Source organism: Cygnus atratus, chromosome 9, assembly GCF_013377495.2.
Source record: "Cygnus atratus isolate AKBS03 ecotype Queensland, Australia chromosome 9, CAtr_DNAZoo_HiC_assembly, whole genome shotgun sequence".
Lineage (NCBI taxonomy): Eukaryota > Metazoa > Chordata > Aves > Anseriformes > Anatidae > Cygnus > Cygnus atratus.
Window position 1 is genome coordinate 26,576,065 of NC_066370.1, and position 20,385 is coordinate 26,596,449.

Sequence of the window (20,385 nt, forward strand, 5' to 3'; positions counted from 1 at the left end):
AACTGTTCATTCTATGGTTCACAAAAGGTATTGCATTGCTGAGAACTGATGTATTTTACTCAAAAATAAAATGGAGGTCCAATCAAACCTAACTCTTAGAGTAACTTGCTTTTCTTTCTACCAATACTATCCATTGTCACATACTATCAATAAAATGGAGGTACAAAAGAGGCTGCGCAGCCATCCTGCTTTGTCTCATTTTCCTCCTGTTTTTTTCCACCACAAATAGGGAAACATCTCTAGAGAGATGGGGTGTTTCTGTTTCCATGGACAAGTGATACCTCCTGTTGAAGGTGCCAGTTGATTATTTTGGCTTTGTGGCATGATTACCAAAAACATCTAGCTAGCTCACTGCATGTTATAGGCACACATTTATAGAGAAGTTTTCAATTAAAAAGTTTGCATATCATTTACTACCTATCATTAGGTAAATATTTGAACATACCAGGATCATAGAATCATAGAATGGTTTGAGTTAAAAGGGACCTTAAGGATCGCCCAGTTCTAACCTCCCTTCCATGAGCAGGGACAACTTCCACTGGATCAGATTACTCAAGAGATGACTTTAAATACTTGCTGTATCATAAGTATTTATGTTTTATACACATATAAAATATTTCAGATTAATTATTAAGCAATTACTAGTATCAGATCTTGCCAGGTAGAGTAGTTCTCTCAGTCATTAGAAATAAATAATTCTAATAATGCTATTCTCACTGTAGATGAGCAACATGTGTCCTAGGCATTCTGTTACCTTAAAGTATAATCGTTCTTAATCGGACTTGATTTCTTTTCTTTCCCACAGTTATGAATCACCAGCACCAAATAACACCCAGCACAGCCATCTCACAGCAAAGTCGTCCTCCCCAGACCCCACAGCCAGGGCTGTTGAACATGCCCAATGCACTGACCACACAGCAGCAGCAGCAGCAGAAGTTGAGGCTTCAGAGAATCCAAATGGAGAGGGAGCGAATTAGAATGCGTCAGGAGGAGTTACTGCGACAGGTAACACCAAGGATACACTTCTATTCTGTTCAAGAGCTTTTGGTTCGATGCATCCAAATTTTTACCAGGTACAATTAGTAGCATTGTTAATTTATGTCAAGGTTAAACATTGCTTTAGGTAAGGATAACCAAAAAACTAATATAAATAGAGTCTTCGTGAACAGAGAACATTTCATTTTTTCTCTCAAAGAGCATTGAGCAGAGCACAAAATGTCATATAGCAGTTCTCGGAAAATGAAGTATAAGGAAAGAGACTCAAGAGTCACAGACCTGAACTGTTTCTTACTTGCTATGATAGCAATGTAAAGACCAAATTCTGTTTAATGGCTGTTTATAAATCTAGAGCAACTATCACTGATTATTTCTCAGTCTACTTTGATTTCCGTAAAAGACCGTGTTCATGCTTCATTGAAGATAAGGCAGAACATAGGGGATTGTTCTTGAATCTGATCCCAGTTTTATAATTTGCAACCATTACCTTTAATTGAAATAAAAACACATTCATATATTACATGAGTATCTCAATTTTGCAGACTTTTCAGAGATGTGTTTCAGTAGATGTTTTGTTTATTTTTCTATTTCATAAGGTTTAGCTCTGTATAATGACTCACATTGTATAAAATAGATAGGTAGTTTCCTTCACACTGCCTTAAGGAAATAAACAGTGTTGTTTTTTTTCTGCTAGGGACCACTCTACTGATGATATTGTGCTTTGCACAGTATATTAATCAGCTTCCTTAGAGAAAATAAATAACCTGTTTCCATTAGGAACAATGTGAACTAAGTAAATTTTGTCAAGGATATCACCATTATGGCCAGTGACCTTGTAAATGCTACAATTACAGGTCCAAGTAGCTTTGAAAATGGTGACTTTCACAAAATTACAGAATCACAAATTGGCCTCTGACTAGACATCATGCCACTGGTCACCACTCTCTGGGCTCAGCCATTCAGATAGTTCTCAAACCTCACCTCATCCAGCCCACACATTAACAGCCTCTCTGTGAGGAAAATATAGGGGACAGTGTCAAAAGCCTTACTGAAGCCTAGGTGTACAATATTCACTGTTCTCGCCTTTTCTCCCAGGCCAGTCACATAATCATAGTTGTTTATCAAGTTGGTCAAGTATAACCCTCTTGGGGAATCCATGCTGACAACTCCTGATGATTTTCTTGTGCCCGGAAATGTTTTCCAGGATTAGCTGCTCCATCATCTTCTCAAGGATCAAGGCAGGGCTGACCAGTCTGTAGTTTCCTGGGTCCTTCTTCTTGCCCTTGTTGATGTTAGGAGAGACATTTGCTTTCCTCCAGTCTTTAGCCACTTCTCCCAGTCACCATGTTTGATCAAAGCTTATCAAGAGTGGCCTCACAATGACATCTGCCAGCTCCCTCAACACTCATGGCTACATCCTCTCAGGGCCCATGGACTTAATATGTCCAGCGTGCATAAATATTCCCTGACCTGGTCCTCTTCCACCAAGGGTACATCTGCCTTGCTTCAGTCTTTTCGCCTGTTCTCCAGGACCTGGGATTCCTGAAGGCCAGTCATTCTGGTAATGACTGAGCCAAAGAAGGTATTCAGTAGCTCACTTTTCTCAGGTCCTCTGTAACTGGGTGGCCAGTTTAATTCAGCAGTGGGCCCATATTTCCCCTGGTCTTCCTTTTGTCACATATGTAAAGCCCTTCTTTGTTGTCTTTTACATCCCTGGACAGATTCAATTCTAACTGGGTTTTAGCTTTCCTGATGTCATATTTACATGCTTGGACAATGTCTCTGTAGTCCGTCCTGGTCACCCGTCCTTACTGACAGCCCCTATGAAATTAATAATTCTGTGGAATTACTGTTTCATGTCTGCAACTCTTTTGCCTTTGGGTCATTTCAGGGTAACAATTGTTTATACTGTATTTACAAATACAGTGTGACCAGTCTTGGCAGCACGTAAAAGCATGTTTGTGACCAGGTTAAAGATGCCAATAGGTTGAACTCTTCTGATGTGTTAGAGTACCTTAAGTTGCTGTAATTTTTGGAAATGCTAGTGACTTCTGTAGAATGCAAAAAGAAACGTAAGAAAAATCCTCACACTTAGATGACCTTTAAGGGAGAGTAGCAGAGTCTGTGTAAAGGATGGGTAGCCACAAGTAAGTGAAGAGTGATGCTCACTCTTTTTCTGACAAGTTGGAGGAGAATGAGTGAGAAAAAAATATATCAGTGTTGAAAACAGACTGGAACATCTAAATGACCTCTGGAAGGCATTGTAGGGTAGCAAAGAAAGGGGGACATACCCACTTTGTGGGTGTGAAGTAGAGATCTAGATGATCAGAGCAGATTTATCAAAAGGGAAATATACTCACAAATAATTTGTTTTATTTTAGAAGCAGCAGTCATGAAAACCTTGAATTAGTGACCAGTGTTTTGGTTTCCTCTCTGAAAAAAGAAAAAAAAAGAAAAAAAAAGGCAGAATTGCAAAAATTTTAGTGAGAATATTTGTAAAAACAGTTTACAAAAATATATTTGCAACATTTATATTTTTACTTTTACCTCCTTCCTCTAAATTTATGTATAAGAACTTAAAGAAATTCTCTTTAACAAAATTAACAAAAATTCTATTATAGCTTTTGAATCCATATGGCACTATCTAACTGCATTTGAAAATAAGAAAAAAAAGAAAATAAATAAAATTATGTTCCTTTTATAAATCCTGAGGAAACACTTACCTATTTTTGCATGTGATTATTCCCAGCATCTTTGGTGAATATTTGTACATGCTCAAAGTTAAGCATGTGCTCAGTGCTCTTGCTGAAGAGGCATGTGAAAGGCAGATACAAGTCCGTTAATGTCTCTGAAATTTTTTATCTACTTGTCTCAGGGCTGAATTTGACTTTTATGGTTCAGACCTGAGTCTAAAAACTGTGCTGACACCAATGTCTTGTGCCCATGTTCAATTTCCATTTACCTTAATTTCTGGGAACTACATTATATTATATCACGTGTGTGTGCAGAATAACTACATTCAAGGTGGTGTTCTCTGACCTGATCAGTAATCCCAAGTCTTGCGCATACATTCTTTACTATCAAGAGCTCAGAACATAATAGTACTGGCCGTGGGAAGACAGTGGTCCTAATCTGCTATGAGTTTAGTCATATTGTCATCATGCTAATAATGCAGCCAGCTATTTCTACTTTCTTTGGCCCTGTTTTTGCTCCAGGGCAAGAGCAAATTAAGCTTCAGAACAGTTGAACCATTAACACAAGGGCTGGTTTCCCTGCCCTGCTGACTGTTTTACTTTGAAACTAATACATGCACAACATTATGCAGCTGTGCTGTGCTTAATGAAGTCTTCAACTTATTATGCTGTGTAACACCCTGCACAGATGCTCTTTGTTTAAGATACACATTATATAAAGCAGGACAGTATCACTTTGCATTACTAAAATTTTCAGAACTGGTTTAGGTTCTTGGAGACAACATATTTGCCACTCAAGGAAGGTAAGATGTATTGTCTATCCTTTGCGACAGAACTTTGTACATTTCCTGCCATTAGCCTGAATAGCAGTGAACCCTGGCATCTGAGAAGAATGTAGCAAATCACTCTGGAGCTGGACCCTTCCCTACTGTTTTTGCTTTTTTAGTGTGACCTATCTAAGGGAAAAATGCTGACTAAAAGTGCGCACTGCTGCTAGGCGACTCCAAGGAGGTGCAGAGAGCTTGAGCAAGAGGGGAGGAATTTTTCCGGCCTTTAACAAATCCGATTTCAGCCTGGCAGCAGCTGCTGGCTCCCTGTAGCCACTCCTGGCTGCAGCTGCTCGGGTGGAGCAGCGCACCCAGCCTGAAGGAGCATGTGGTTCTGGAGGCACTCTGCTTAGGGGATTTGTTTACCGCTTTGTCCTTCTCTGCATTAGTTGGTAAAGTCACTAGAACAGCAAACTCAGTGCATGCAGGAAGGGCGTTGTGTTTCAGAAAGCCAGTATGACTCAACTTCCATTTAAAAGTTTCTTTGCTCAGTTTTGTCATTCCGGAAAGAGTTTTCTTTCTTACTGGTTTGTTTTTCTCAGCTTTCCAAAGGAAATGGAAGAAATCTGCTTGCTGCCCAAGAGCCTTCTTGGAAGTGGAAGTGACTAGTGTTGATTTCAGTAAAAAATCTCTGGAAGTGTCATACAGGAAAGATATCCAAGCGCTCTTCTCAGCGTGTACAAATGCCATCTTTCAGCTTGTCTGGAAGGGCAAGGACAGTCACAGAAAGGCAACGCTTCTCATAGGTTGCTTTCTAATCCCCTGATCCTATTCCATAAATGTGTGTTTGGAAAGGTACAGGGGCTCAAAAGCAGCTGTAGAAGGATTGGTGTGTGGGGACACAGATGAAAATTAATCACTGTTTTGTGGCTGAAGAGTAGAAGGTCACTTGGATGCTACAGCCTGGACAATTTCCCTGCTGCACTCTTTCCACCTCACTGGTTGGCCCATAGTCTGAATCACTGATGGCACAGGTGATACCTGGGTATTTTACTTTCTGCCATAAGTATGAGGGCTGGCAGAAAAGGAATTACAGTGATTGGCAACGTAAACTCACTTCAGACACCGTGCCATGAGTGTAGAGCTCAGTTCAATTCTGCCAAGGAGGGTTCCAGGAAACGTGACAATGAATTTCTAGACTCATCTGGCACACAGCCTAAAAGGGGTTTACATCAGAACTGTGTTTGGAGGCAGTAAATAATTCAATACACTGCAGTGCTTTGAAGTTTTTAAAGATTTTGCGAATAACCACTGTCAAAGCATTTTGACATGCCTTTATGAGGTCAGAATACTGGGAGAGAGGTTCTTGTTTGTTTGTTGGGTTGTTGCAGCTTTAATATTTTGCTGATCAGTATATTGTTGGTTCAGTTTTTTGTTTTTTGTGAGCAGGGACCTTAACAAGCTCCCCCCCCCCCCCCCAGCCCAACCCCAACACACACACAGTTCCCACCAGGTTGAGACACTGATTTGTACTGTATGATCCATTGAGAAGTTGCTGGCTACAGAAAAGATTTTCAACAACCTCCTACAGGCAAGAGGTTTTTAGGCTTATGTTCGATTCTGTGCAATTGTATTGAGGAATACAATTGAATTTCAATCTGATAACTGAATAAATGCCATGATAGCTGGCAAGAAAATACTAAGAGTGTCCAAAGCAGAAGAGCAAAATCTTAAAGAGATAGATATATGTATGCACATGGTCACTCTTTCTTTTGTAGAATCAGAGGATCGTTGAGGTTTGAAGGGATCTCTGGAGATCATCTAGTGCAACTCCCCTGCTCAAAGTAACATCAACTACTGCAGGTTGCTCTGGGCTGTGTCCAGTCAGGATCTGAATATCTCTAAGGACAGAGACTCTACAACTTCTCTAGGCAACCCATTCTAATGTTTTATAACCCTTACAGTAAAAAAAGATGGTATTAGAGCAGTATTTTCAGTGCACTAACATGCTGGGTAGAAAAGAATAATCATTTCCATCAAATAAGGACATAGTCACTATATTCTGAAAGAGACAAATACTTGGATCTTGACCAAGATGTTCTCTATTACTTTATTTTTAGTAATAGCATTTGATTTTTAGAAATGACAGCCAAGTGGTAACAAACACGTATTTTACATATTGTCAAACCAGGGGAAAGGCTTTTATTTCTTCTTTTTGTTCCGTTCTTACCTTTATTAGTGTGGAACTCTGTCCAGTAAGATTTGAAAATGCAATGCCTAAGTATTAAAGACATTAACTTCATCTCTGGATTGGACTTTTAACAAAAAAAAATCTTAGCAAAGTATGTCCTGCATCATTTTCACTGTCTTCCTTTTCATCTTTCTTCCTGTATCTTTCTGTATTTCTTTCTTTCTGTCTTTCTCTATTTCTTTCTCTCTGTCTTGCTAATGTTAGTTTTGCTTGTGTTGTTGCAGTTGCTATTTACTTCTTATATTTAAAAAAGTATTTTCACCATCTTCATGTAGACAGTTTAAAAAGCAGGTCTGCCCACTTTCTGAGATTTGTATATTTTCACAGACTCCAGCTGATTTAATTACAAGTAGAAACATCACTATTAATTGACAATGTAGAATTGTCATTTGGGAAACTGACATACATAAGCTATCATGCGTAAACTGTTAAAACTATTCAGTCTGTGTATTCTTAGCATTTATTAAATAATTACATAATCTAATGGAGATTACTATTTATCAGTGAGTTACTAGCAATTTGATTATAAATGAAGCATTATGATAATGGGCACCAATAGATTTTAGTTCCCAGTGAATAATGGCTGCATTATTCATGCAGAGACCAGACTGGTCCTCGTTAGTGAACAAATCAATTGCAAACATAGTAAAACATCACATTCTAGCCTCAAAAAATTGTTTATTTTTCTGTATTTGGGAGAGTGATTGAGTGACTGATTCAGCAGAGAAAGGTTTTCTACTACACTTTAAATAAAATATTTATTTTCCTTATTTCATAAAAATATATAATAATAATTAGGTTGAGTGAAATAGGTTTACTGATACAGCTTCAGTATTTTTAAGGTCTTGGGATGTTCGGAACATCTCTGTGGAGCCAAACAACATTTGTATTAGAACTCTGTACCACTAGATGTCATGGTTGTTTCATGTGGAGATACAAGGAGGATTTATCTTTCAGGAAGAGTTGAAAAAAGTTTCCTTTGGCTCTAATTGCTCATTTGTCATCTTTAAGACAGTATACAAGAGACAGATCATTAGGCAGATACTTATTATTAGGCAGAGGGTTCGTTATTGGATTAAATTCTTGGTTGCAGTGGTTTTCTTCTAATTTGATAAGTACTTTATGGTTGCAACTTGGATTATTCTGCTTTGGTATCTAGCAAATTATGTCATCTAGTTTGTCATCAGAAGGGCAACAAAGATAGCGAAGGGTCTGGAGGGCAAGATGTATGAGGAGCGGCTGAGGTCCCTTGATTTGTTCAGTCCAGAGAAGAGGAGACTGAGGGGAGCAGGCCTTGTGGTGGCCTGCTGCTCTCTCACAAGGGGAGCAAAGGGGCAGGCGCTGAGCTCTGCTCTCTGGGGACACTGACAGGACCCGAGGGAATGGCATGGAGCTGGGACAGGGGAGGGTCAGGCTGGATATCAGGAAAAGGTTGTTCACTGAGAGGGTAGTTGGGCATGAGAACAGGCTCCCCAGGGACCAGGTCACAGCACCGAGCCTGCTGGAGTTCAGGAAGCATTTGACGCCCTCAGAAATGGGGTTTAATTTTTACTTAGTCCTGTGTGGAGCCAGGAATTGGACTCAGCTACCCTTGTAGGTCCCTTCCAACTTGGGATATTCTGTGATTTCATAATTCTAACTCTTGCCCAGCAGTTTATACTGAGAGCAATTTCACTTAAGGTAAGATGTTAGAAGAGACACATGAGAGATTAAATTTGATGTTTTAAATGTTTTTATTATTTCTACTCCAGCTCTCGGAGTAGTTAACCTCACTGAAAAGCAAACTGAAATTGTCATTTGAATGTTGCACAGCTCTAGTAGACATGTGAAAACCCACAATTGGATTTAGCTGGCCCTTGAAGTGTGGACAGGCAATTAATAATCGGTGGTAATGTGCATACCTATCAGTGTTTATGCTGGGGCAACATACAAGTTGTCCTAAATTACAACATAGGTAATTTGACTTTGTAGCTATTATCTCTGTGGCCAGGTGTCATCAGTTATATTGTTTAGAATTACTTTCCTGAATAAAAAGATGTATATATATTGCATGTTCTCTTATGTGAGACTGCAGTGATTCTGAGCTGTTGGAATAACCCTTCTCTTTTATTTATTTGCCTTTTCAGGAAGCTGCACTGTGCAGGCAACTTCCCATGGACTCGGAAAACATGACCCCAGTTCAGACAGCTGTGAGCACAGCAGCCATGACACAAGACATGAGACCTATTACAAATAATGGATCTGATCCTTTCTTGAACAGGCAAGTTCACGTCCTCTTTATTACACAATCTACACTTTTAAAGTTGTCTCTCTAAAGCAATTTCTGTTTCTATTTATAGTGGGCCATACCATTCCAGGGAACAGAGTACAGACAGTGGTTTGGGATTAGGGTGCTACAGTATACCAACAACACCTGAAGATTTCCTCAGCAACGTAGATGAGATGGATACAGGTAGAATAACCTGATTTACCTTAAAGTATAATGATATTAATAATGTATTGTTATAGCTAGTAATGTTTTATAATTGTATATTTTTTTAAGGTAACGTTTGTAGAGGATAGACATTATTTTAAATGCTTATGGGAAAAGGGGACACTAATTTTTGTATCAAGTGTGTTTTTTTAAATTACTTCTAAGAAGGGTTTGGTATAAAAATTCTTCTTTACTTTTCCCAGGAGAAACTATAGCACAGACAACGATGAACATAAATACACAACAAACACGTTTCCCTGATTTCCTCGACTGTCTTCCAGGAACAAATGTTGATCTTGGGACATTAGAGTCAGAAGACTTGATCCCTATTCTGAACGATGTGGAGTCAGTACTCAACAAAAATGAGCCCTTCCTTACATGGCTGTAGTCATCCATTATTCAATGCTGATTCAGCCTATAATGTAATTCAGAGTTTCTTTTTCCTCTTTAGATAGAGGTAGAATATCTCAAAATCCTCAGAGATTACCGCCTTAATGACTTTTGTTAGTTTAATCTCTGCCTGGATTTGATTGACACTAACTTAAATGTAAAATACATATATAGATACACATACATAAATATATATTTCTTCCTCTTTAGAAGAGCACACACTAGTTTACACATTTGTATAATTCTTTTACTTTTCAGATCAGGCAGAAATGTTTCACTTTAAGGACAGAAATTTGGTGTCATTTGTGCATGTCTGTGACTGATCTTCTAGGTATTGATTAACATCACAAGCCCTTAATGAATCACAAAAGCTAACTACTAGGTCACTTGGTTCAGAAAGCCAACACAGCAACAGACCATGTAAGCAGTTTTATTACTATATTTATGACAATACTATCAGAGGCTTTTTTATCAACTTCCTTAATCTTCAAAAATATTTTTTTATTATTAGCAAAACTGTGCTGTGTGGACTATAGTTTAAATCTGATCCGTATCAGCCATAGTAATTCTCATTATATATTTGTAAAGGCACAAACAGTACTATTGCAGTTTATTTTTTTTCAGTATATTACTGTATAGTTTTCAGATAGTAAATATGCTTACATTTTTAAAGTACCAGAATTGTTCAGCAATAGTTTCACACTGCTATAGTGTTGTAAAATAAACCAGACTGGTACTAACTGCAGACTTTTTAAAATAATGTGTTACAAACAAGCAATTTTAATGGATCTTAGATTTTGATGTTTATTATATTAAACACTACAATTTTGTAATTTAACACATGAACAAACAATTTTATGTATAAAAATCTGGCAAATAATGCAAAAACCTGCTGTTGAAATCAAGACAAAAAAATGTGGCACAACTTGGTAATATCATATGTAGTGGGAAAAAGTGTTTGCTCATACTGTTTTCAGTAATGTGTTTAACTGACAATGTCAAACTGTACATGTAGTTGTATACATGAAAAAAGATGGTAACTTTATCAGGGCAAAGCTAAGCAGTATTGTTACTTGTCTTGTAAAGTTGCATAGTTCTTAAGTCTTTCAGTTACTGTAATTGGTGTACAGGACACAAGGCATAATGTTCTCTTTGCACTTCTACCTATTGTATATCCTACAAATACTTCTTTCTCAGAGGTTTGGGACTGAGAAGGCATCAAGGACATTAAGCATCCAGTTCCCCTGAAATGCAAATGAAGTCCTAAAATTCTTAAATATTTTGAGGATATACTATTTATAATCTATGAATTTAAGCTTTTTATATTGAAAAATGTCTTTTTATGAAAGGCGTGAAAACTTTTCTCTGAGCTTAATCTAGGCTGTGTAGAGAGAGGAAGAGATGTAGCACTCAGTGTAAATGTGTGTTTTTCAGATCTAACAACACTTCGTAAGATATTACCAATGAGCTAGAGTATCGATCGCTAAAGACTTTTTTCCATCTGGTGGGATGAACGTAGGTGAAAAGGTCAGAGATGAAGTTATGGGAGCATGAGAAGGCTTAGAAGTAGAATGATTATGTAACAAAATTTGATCCATATTGGGAAGGGTCACTGCAAAATGGGATACACAGAAAATAAGTCACCAACATTCAGTAGAAGACATGGTAGAACTTGATACAGTGAACTACCTTGCAAATGACCAACTGATGGGTGTAGGTGTACATTATACCAAAAGTTGAAACCTAAAATGCTCACACCAAAATTTAGAAAAAGGAGAGGGAACGCAACATCCTACAGTCATGGAGTTGTATTACATAATGAAAAGTAGCTCTTTTTGTATATATATATATTTTTAATATAAAATGCAATGTGATAGCAGAGATGTGTGTGCACAGAATTTAATTTCTGAATGGTCACTGTGTTTCTTTCATTCTTTCAGTGGGTCTTCTTTGTTTGTTCATTTGTTTGTTGGTTGGTTTTGTTTCTTTTTTAACTTCTGCTAGTGCTGTTGAGGTAACAGAAATTTCTTTTCCACAAACAAGGGACCGGGCAGGGCTGACCAATGTTGCTGTAGTTATGATTATTCTCTTTTAAGGATTTCTTCAGGTTGTCAGCCACAGTGAAAAATTGCTTTGTTCTTTGGCATAACTCACTGTATGAAAGACTGTGGTGAAAGAATTGGAGATGTTTTGGCATCTGATTGTGGTGCCAACTTGTAAGGCCAGCTCTTCAGCACTGCATTATTGGCCTACCTAACAGACTGAAAGACATCAGTGCTAGAACAATTTACAATAGCTGCAGATCAGTGCTTCAGTATGATTCAGTTGGTAGGGCACATCATTAGATTACATTTAGAAAATGCAGTTTGTTAATTTGCTAGTAAGTCAGTACTACTGTAAATTTAAGTTTTGTCATAATACATCATATTCCAAGCAGGTCAAGATTTTATCTGGTGTGAATTAGCTAGCCTGTACTGGCTTCTGTTTGGCTACACTGATTCTCATCAAATGGAGGTGACAGCTCTTACAATGAAAACTGATACAGTTTTCTGTTAAAGTCACATACGTTTATCAGAGTTACAAAGCTGGAAATTCCATTCCTCTTTCATTAGTGTTTCAAGTGGTTAGGTGTCTAGGTTCAAAAAGTTAAGGAAGTAAAAAATTTGAAACCGTGTTTTCCATATTCTGTAATAAAACAACAAGAAGGTGCTACCATGTGAAACATTATCACTACTATGTGAGACATTGTCAGTGTAAAGCAACTACCAGAATCTTAGGTCGGATCTTTACTCAGTCATGAGCCAAATCATGGTTAAATTAAAAGTGATTATTTATACTGTAAGCTTTTCTTTCTTGTAATGGGGAGGATGTATAAGATGAAGCACAGCAACAGCAAAATCTATTTTAAGTTCTTTTTTAAAAACAGTTTCTGGCTTTAAACAGGCTTATGGTAGAACTTTTATTCAAAGCACATTTAATTCTTCTGAAACTTAAGTTTTTGTTGACTATATTTACTGTACTATTTCAGGTTTTGAACAGTTACTTCACTAAATGTATGCCATCTACATGTAGAATAAATGCAGTAGATGTGCCAGCTGTATAGCTGCACTGTTGACCATCACTGAGGGGGGCATACAGAAGTGTTGATGATACAGAGTAATGGAGTGTCGTTAATTACAGTTTGTTTTTTATTAATACCATGAGAATGTAATTTGGGGAGGGAATGGGTTCGGCTTTTTGAAGACAAATGCTATATGGGGGAAGGAGAGGGTTAAAATGTCTATTTTGAATACAGAAAAACATGAGCGTTCAAATAAACTTGTTTCCTAATATAGTGCATCTATGGACATGCTAATACTTTAACTTTTTATTTACTTTTTCCATTTTGTTATATGACGTGTTATATTTGTTATTAATTTACAGTACCTCGCAACCGATTGTATGTATCAAAAGCAATCAGATCAAACTGTTGTATTGAGGGTTTGAATCTGTTTTTTATTATTATTATTTTATTTCTTTGATGTTGTACCTGAAAAATAAAATGAATTTTAAAATTCTGGATACATATTTGTTTATTAAATTATTTAATTTTTTTCCTTGGAGGATTTTACTGTATGCTTCCTGGAGAACTGTATGTGCTTGTATAAAGGTAAAGACATCTGTTCTGTGGAAAAGACATACATTAAATTAAATGATTGGTGCTTAGCAAAAGAAATGTTATTTTACAGTTTCAGTTTAATAGTAGTTGTTTTGGACGTCGGTTACAATTACAGTTTTACTTGTAATACTTCCAACATGTCCCCAGTGCCACCACTAATTGTTTCTTTTTGTGGTCCCTTGTAATTCACTAACACAAAGGTTTGGTTACAATCTGTTTAATAAAATTTTCGGTAAGCAGAAAAGTTAGCACAGAGTCCATTGCCATTAATTTCTGTTTGGAGGACTTAAATAGTGCATTGGTATCAGTCTGATAAGGAACAAGAAGTTTCTCAAATTCTGCATAAAGAAAATTACAGTCTTCTTTCCTAGGAACAAGCCGTGAAACCTAAATATCATGGGCTTGTATTTGAATATCTTTTCTTTACTGTCATTCTACATTAAGAATAATTCTGAGGATGTCCTAAACTTGAGTCTGTTGATGCCTAATGTTTTTAATGAGAGTTGAAATGCGGAAAATGAGATCCAATCAATCAAGTGTACTCAAATTTTCAATAAAATTTTAAAAGGCTGCTGCAGAAACAGAACTCTGACACCATAAATAGAAATATTCACCTATGAATTGATGACTGATTTGAAACACTGTAAATAACAACAATGAAAGGATATATTGTCTCAAAAAGTGGTAGTATCAGTCTCTTCCACAGTTTGCACAGGGAGTTATGCTATGGAACATACTTGCAATGATCTGAAAAACAGGTGAAGAGTGAGATGAAAAGTTTACAGATGATATAAAATTATGCAGTGTATTGAGGGCTAAATCTTATCACAAAGACATTTGGAAGTATTCCGTAATAGAGAATGACATGGCATTGTATCTCATTCTATTTCATTTGAAATGTATTAATAAATTTGCAGTAATGTCTAAGGGAAAAATTAGGCCTAACAAGGCATAAATAATGCTGTGCTTTGAAGTATCCATTATTGATTAGTAAAGAAATTTGGAAGTGACTGTGTCTAGTTCTGCAAGAGATTAGTTTTGTTATCAGAAGAATTAAAAACTGCAAATAATGGAGCTGTATACTTTATTACGTGAAGGAAGAGGAAATACAATTATGTTCCTCTATAAATCTATAAAAAAATGCCATCAATCTGATCAGAGATAATGACACAGTTTCAATATTAGACAAGGCTATGAAGGTCCTTAACATGAATGCTGTGGGAAGGTGACAATGAAGAACGAAAGTCACCTAATTTGATTGTTTGGTAGTAGATTTTAGACAACAAAAAAGGGGGATTTTGTCCCATAGCATGTAATTAAATTGTAGAATGCAAATACCTTAGTACCTTTCTCTGGATCAGGAGAGTGCTTTTTGAAGTGAATCTCTCAACTATCTACTTTGTTTGCATCATGTGCTGTCTTGAAAAGCATTAATGGGATTCACTTCAAATTTAACTTATCTAGAATATTTAATTCAGGAGTGCATCGACTGTGCCCTTACAACTAAATCAGGCCAACAGCCCAAGCTGGAGTTAATCTGAAACAAAGCCACCAAAATGTGTGTAGCATGGACAATGAGCCTCAGGTACTGATTTTTTTCTATAGATCCACTCTACAGCATGTGTCAATGTACGCACACATAAAGGGGTTCCCACAGAGCCCAATTCAAGGCCACCCACCTATGGCTATTAAGCCCATCAATTCTACATGCAGCCTCTGGGTTTAAAGTCTTTGAAATCATAGATGGCTGACCCAATATGGCCATTTTGGGGTTCCCAAGACATCAGCTGTGTGCCACTGTATATTTTATAAATTACTGTGCTCAAACACATGCTGTGATTTATGTCCACATACAGGTAGTAATCTAATACACTCTTGAAAGCAGGTCTATTGCTTAGTGTTTTTATCCTACCTGAGAATAGTTTTGTACAACTACTGCCTAAAATAGCAACATTCAGATTAACTTATATAGCAATTCTTATATCGTGTAGAAAAATGACACTTGTAAATACACTCAGTCTGTATTTGGCTCTTAGGTGATTTGAGATTCAATGTAACTGTCACTGTTAAGTAAACTTAATACTCTTCCTAGAATCATTCCCTAACACAATTTATTCTAATTAATTGTTAGAATGCTTCTAACAATATCCTCTGCTTACTACGTGAAAAAGCCCTGGAACCTCCACCAAACAGAAATTTAAAGGTAGTCATTTATTTTACTTTAGTTTTAACCTAAAAAAAAAAATTGAAGGACAACTATTTGCAGCTTCTTAGTTAGAGTCCTCATAGTAAATAGTACATGCAATATTTATAAACAGTTCCATTTTAACATGGTAATTTTTCTTTTTATTGTTTTTTTTTGTTTGTTTGTTTGTTTTTTTGTGCCAAAGGGAATGTTGTATTACTTCGTAAAAACAACCAAACCAAAACAAAACAAAAAACTTAAGGATGGAAGATGAGAAATAGCCAAAACATTTCACCCATTTTAGGGTAAGAAAATATGGGGAAATACTTGCTTTCCAGTTGGATGAAAAAGTGCTTTTGAATAAGGTTATGTATGGCATATGCCACAGGCTAGGGCAAAGAGCAAGGGGCAGGGAAAATGAAGAAACCATTCTCTTTGCCGCAGATTCACTACTGAGGCTTCAGCAGTTCGTGTCATTCTTCTGAGTGAGTCTTTCCACTTATGAAATGGGAATACTTTGTTTATACACTTACTTCATTGTTGTGCGTTTGCAAATGAACTGGTTGGTGGAGAGAAAGCACTCTCCCAAGGCAGGACCATGCCAACTGGTATGCTATGTACAGGCACCAAAGCTCTCAGAAATAGTGTCTGAAATCACCCATTTTATGGAGGATGCATCACACTTAGACTTCTGAGGATCTCCTACATCTAGTAGGTGTAAATATAAATGTAATTTTTTATCAGCTTACTTTGGGCTGCCTGGCCTTCATGTACATGATATTATATGAATCTAGTCTCCAAACTGAAAATGAGTGTTTATCCAAAATTAGACTCTTTGCTGTCTTTCTGTATTTTATCCCTATCAGTTGCAGCAAAGCAGGGCCCCTTTTCTTAACACTGAAGGACTAAGAAGTTTATGTTAATCTACAGAGGATTTATATGTATCTTCCAGTTTGCTGATGCAGCTCAAGAAGACTTAAAGAGATGTTTTAGGTGATCAACTACAGAACCAGAGTCTTCTGTGTATGTAATTTTATAGAACATAAGTGTGGATATATACCATGTCCCTAGGCAATAATACTGCATTAGATTGTGAACCTGTTTTAAGAAACATTTCTTAATTCACAGGGTATTTACTCGGGCATATTAATCAGGTTTCTTTGGCAGAATTGCTGAGTGTGTGTTTGTTTATAAAGGTCATTCAGTTTTTTCATAATGATGCTGACTCACAGCTGGTAAGTTATCTCTGCCTTCCTTCCAGTTTGGTCAGCAGTGTTCTGTGCAGATTGCCACTCCCTGTGTCCTGTCATATAAGAGCTATAATAAAACTGTTCATTAGGGAGGAACTTCCTGTGATTGTGATGAATTCAAAAACCCAGCCATTTTGCAGGAAGAGTGTCAATAGTCTGACCTTCCCAGACAACAATTTAATGCAGCAGTGCCACTGGTGGGCCCTCTGTTCTCTTTTTTTCCTGCATGAGTTCAGAAAGCCTGTTCAGGCTACACCAACAGCTGCACATCTACAGAAGACTTCGCTGCCAGTTTTCTACTGGGTGAATAAATAGTGTGCATGTGGCTTCTTGGAGCTTTACTTCTAACACTGGTCTCCATAGAGTTCTGTCAGGAGGGCATTCTGACAATGTTATTTTCAGTGCAGTGCTTAAGTTAAAATCTTTCCTAGGCTTTTTTTCTGCCTTGTCTTCAAAGCTCACAATATCCTCTGTCATCAGTAATGTGTGTCCCTTCCCCCAGCTGTCTTTTAACTCTTTATGATGTGATTATTATTTTCAAATGCAGTAGTCCAGAAAAATCAAGACCTTGTGGTTAGGGTGTTTGTTTTGTTTCCTTCTAAAAACTAACATTATTGTAAACTGTGTCTTGCAGAGTTTCCATATTATCTTCTCAATTTTTGTAAAAGTGCAAGACTTCTGGAGCAAACTAACAGCACTCCCTTCAGTTCTTTGAGAGGTGCCATGAGCCCATGTAAAACCCTCTTGTGCACCTGTGCACTTCTTCAAGTACTGGTAAATGCCACCCTTTCCCTTGCCCAAAGTTCTTGGTGCCTGGCTCTATCCAGCAGGCTGCGACACACAGGGTCCTGTGGGGATGGTGTCAGCTGCAGGCTTGAACCAACACTCCCATCCCCAGTGTCTGCTTCATTTCAGCTTCAGCGTTGGAACTTGCATTGCCAAGCCTCATAACTGCCCATGGAGAAGGGAGAAAGATGGAACCACAGCATGAGGGAGGCAGCACAAATATGGGGGGGGGGAGGGGGGGGGGGAGGAGGAAGTGGGTTTTCACTCATGTCCATCACTGTGATGTCTCTGGGATAAAGAACCCACCTGTATCTATGACATGAACAAATCAGTGTTCCCCACTCTTGGGCAGCACAGGCTGCACCAACAGTTTGCCTTGTTGATAGTTACGGTGAGTAACATAGAAGCCATTAAGGGGAAGCTAAAGATGAACTAAGGACAGGTGATGAATGTTCAAGGATAGAATGATGCTAGAAACCATCCTTTGCACCCAGCTGATGTGAACATTTTAAAGGAAGCACAAACTTTGTGTATGCTATTTCCCAGTTTTAGAAACAAATCTTTTGCAAAGAGTTGCCAGCTAGAGCATCATTCCCTGACAGGCAACACTGTCCTGTGGTTAATGATCATCTTGTTACAAGCCATTTGTTGCAGACAATAAATAAAGAGAGCTCCAATTGTACACAATTTAGCCCTGCAGGGGCACCAGTATCGTCAGGTGAAAGCTGAAATGTTCGGGCTTAAAATCACATGCACATGCTCGAGATGTTGTAATCAGAGTTATCAGCACTCAAGTCACTGAGCAGCCAGGTTTTTGAGTGAATAATAAAGTTTCAAATAACAGATGCATCACTGAGATTTCACAAACAATAGTGTTTTTCCTTTAAGCAACCAGGATTTCTACTCAGTATAACAGTTGACCTTTGCACATGCTAAAACATTCCATATTCCCAAAGGCTTCATATAAATAAAACAAGACAAATGCAAGATGAGGTGCAGGACAGCTGCTAACCACAGATGAAAGAGTAAATGTAAGATGGTTGCATCAGTGGGTGGTGATATAAAGTGTACTCTCAAATTCCCTAGCAATGCAGTAGAACAGGTGGGAGAGACAGCTGTTTCTAAAGAGTTTGTGGGTTTTTTTAATCATCCTGCACAATGTATCATTAAGGCCCCCTTGCCTTTATTAATGTAACTCTTTGTATATATCTAGCTATTTAGCATTTGTGCATAATGTTCACCACCTTTTACTGCTTTTAAATCCGTGAAGTTCTTTGTACATCTCTAGCATAGATAGAGAATGCATGAAAAACTTTTTTTTTTTTTCCCCTGAGCACAGGGCACAGAATTATTATTGCAGGAGGAAATTTTAGGGAAAAAATATGTGTCTTCTTCAGTCCCCATATTTTCTTCTTGATTTCTCAAGGAAATGTTTTTCTCTTTTAAGTTTTAAAAGAATAGTTCTTTCTAAAAAGAATGGAATAAATTTGCTAGGGCAGTATGACTACCAGAAATGCTGCTGCTCTGTCCCTTCTATCTCAGAGTATAATGGGGAAAGATTAAAAAAATATATATTAAAAAAAAAATTTTTAAAAGTGAAACAACTTCTGTATGATTGGATAAATAAACCAACTTTGCTCAGGGTAAGAAAGAGACAACTAAGAGGAGATATGAGAGAACCTGTGAAATTAGGTGTCTTGGGGAAGATGTATACTCTTTCTTGCAGACAAGAACTAGGAGGCAGTAAATGAAATAACCGGACAGCAGAGTCACAACAAAGGAGGTTCTTCCCACAACATGAAGTTCAGATATTGCGATTCAAGAAACAACTGGACAGCTTTGTGGAGAAGAAATTTGTCAAGAAGAGTTAAATACAGAGATGGAACCTTTTTCTCAGGATGTCCCTGGAATACAAAGAATTCCAGTCTGTGGAAGTACTCTGGGAAAGTCTCTCTACAAAATTTCCTTATACTCTCAGTTTTCAGTTTCATCTTCTACAGTCATGCTGTGTTGTTATATTTCCTCCTTCAAGGATGACAGCAGGAAAATTGATCATGGATCAGAGAAATAAAATGCTGGAAGAAGTCAGAACCCTGTCATGCTAAGAAATGGCTGTGCATTGGCCTTTCTCAATGAATTCCTGAAGCCGGGTACAGTGGTGTCCAAGCTCATTCATAATGCTGCCAACTAGAGATCCACAGCGGTCTATTCTTCAGCCTATTGCTTTGACCATATGCTTACAGGCACAGTTGTGCTGCTAAATACACCCATCAGTGAGACACAGTCAAGAAAAGAGACCTCACCATGACAGTAATGAATCTTTTTTGTAACAGTCTCTTTATAAAAAGCGTTTTAATTATAGCAGTTTGGAAGAGAGAAGTCCTTGCTTTTCCATGTACATAAACATAATCATGAGAAGTTACAGTTGTTTGTGACATTGCCATTTGATAAATCTCAAAAGAAATTAGATGAAATTGTATAACAACTGAACTCGTACCAGCACTGTTTTGTGATCCAAAGTTAGAAATCTGATTCAGGAGAGAAAAATAAAAAGAGTATTTTCAGGCAAAATATTAAATGGAAGCTGTTTAACAAAAATAAATATGATTGTGAGAGTTGAATTTCACTTATTTTATTCCATGAAGAGGGGTTTCAGGAAGGCTAGCTAGAAGGGAAGTCAGGGCTTCGTAACTTCAGTGGAGCGAAGTGGCCTTCATTCTGATCTTCTTAGCCAGAGGCAACACATCTTGAGGGCTGCTCTCCAGAGCAGTTTCAGATGGGAGCGTCCCAAGAGGAGAAGGTTCTCTGCACTATTCATATTATTTAGACAGTTCCATCTCCCTGGAAGATCAAAAATATGGAGGTTATTTAGTGGGTAATGTTCTTGTGACTTCCAAAGGATTTTATTATTTTCCAGTGGCTACAGGAAGCTGGCA

At 37.6% G+C, this 20,385-nt stretch overlaps 1 protein-coding gene across 1 annotated transcript in view; it reads left to right on the forward strand.

Moving 5' to 3' along the window:
• Positions 1-13,133, forward strand: part of WWTR1 (WW domain containing transcription regulator 1) — a 70,278-nt gene extending 57,145 nt beyond the window's left edge. Inside the window, exons 3-6 of the mRNA XM_035566427.1 lie at positions 806-1,005; positions 8,834-8,967; positions 9,047-9,159; positions 9,384-13,133. Of these exons, the coding sequence (XP_035422320.1) occupies positions 806-1,005; positions 8,834-8,967; positions 9,047-9,159; positions 9,384-9,568 (632 nt within the window). The 3' untranslated portion in view covers positions 9,569-13,133. The remainder of the gene's footprint in view (positions 1-805; positions 1,006-8,833; positions 8,968-9,046; positions 9,160-9,383) is intronic.
• Positions 13,134-20,385: the final 7,252 nt, after the last annotated feature.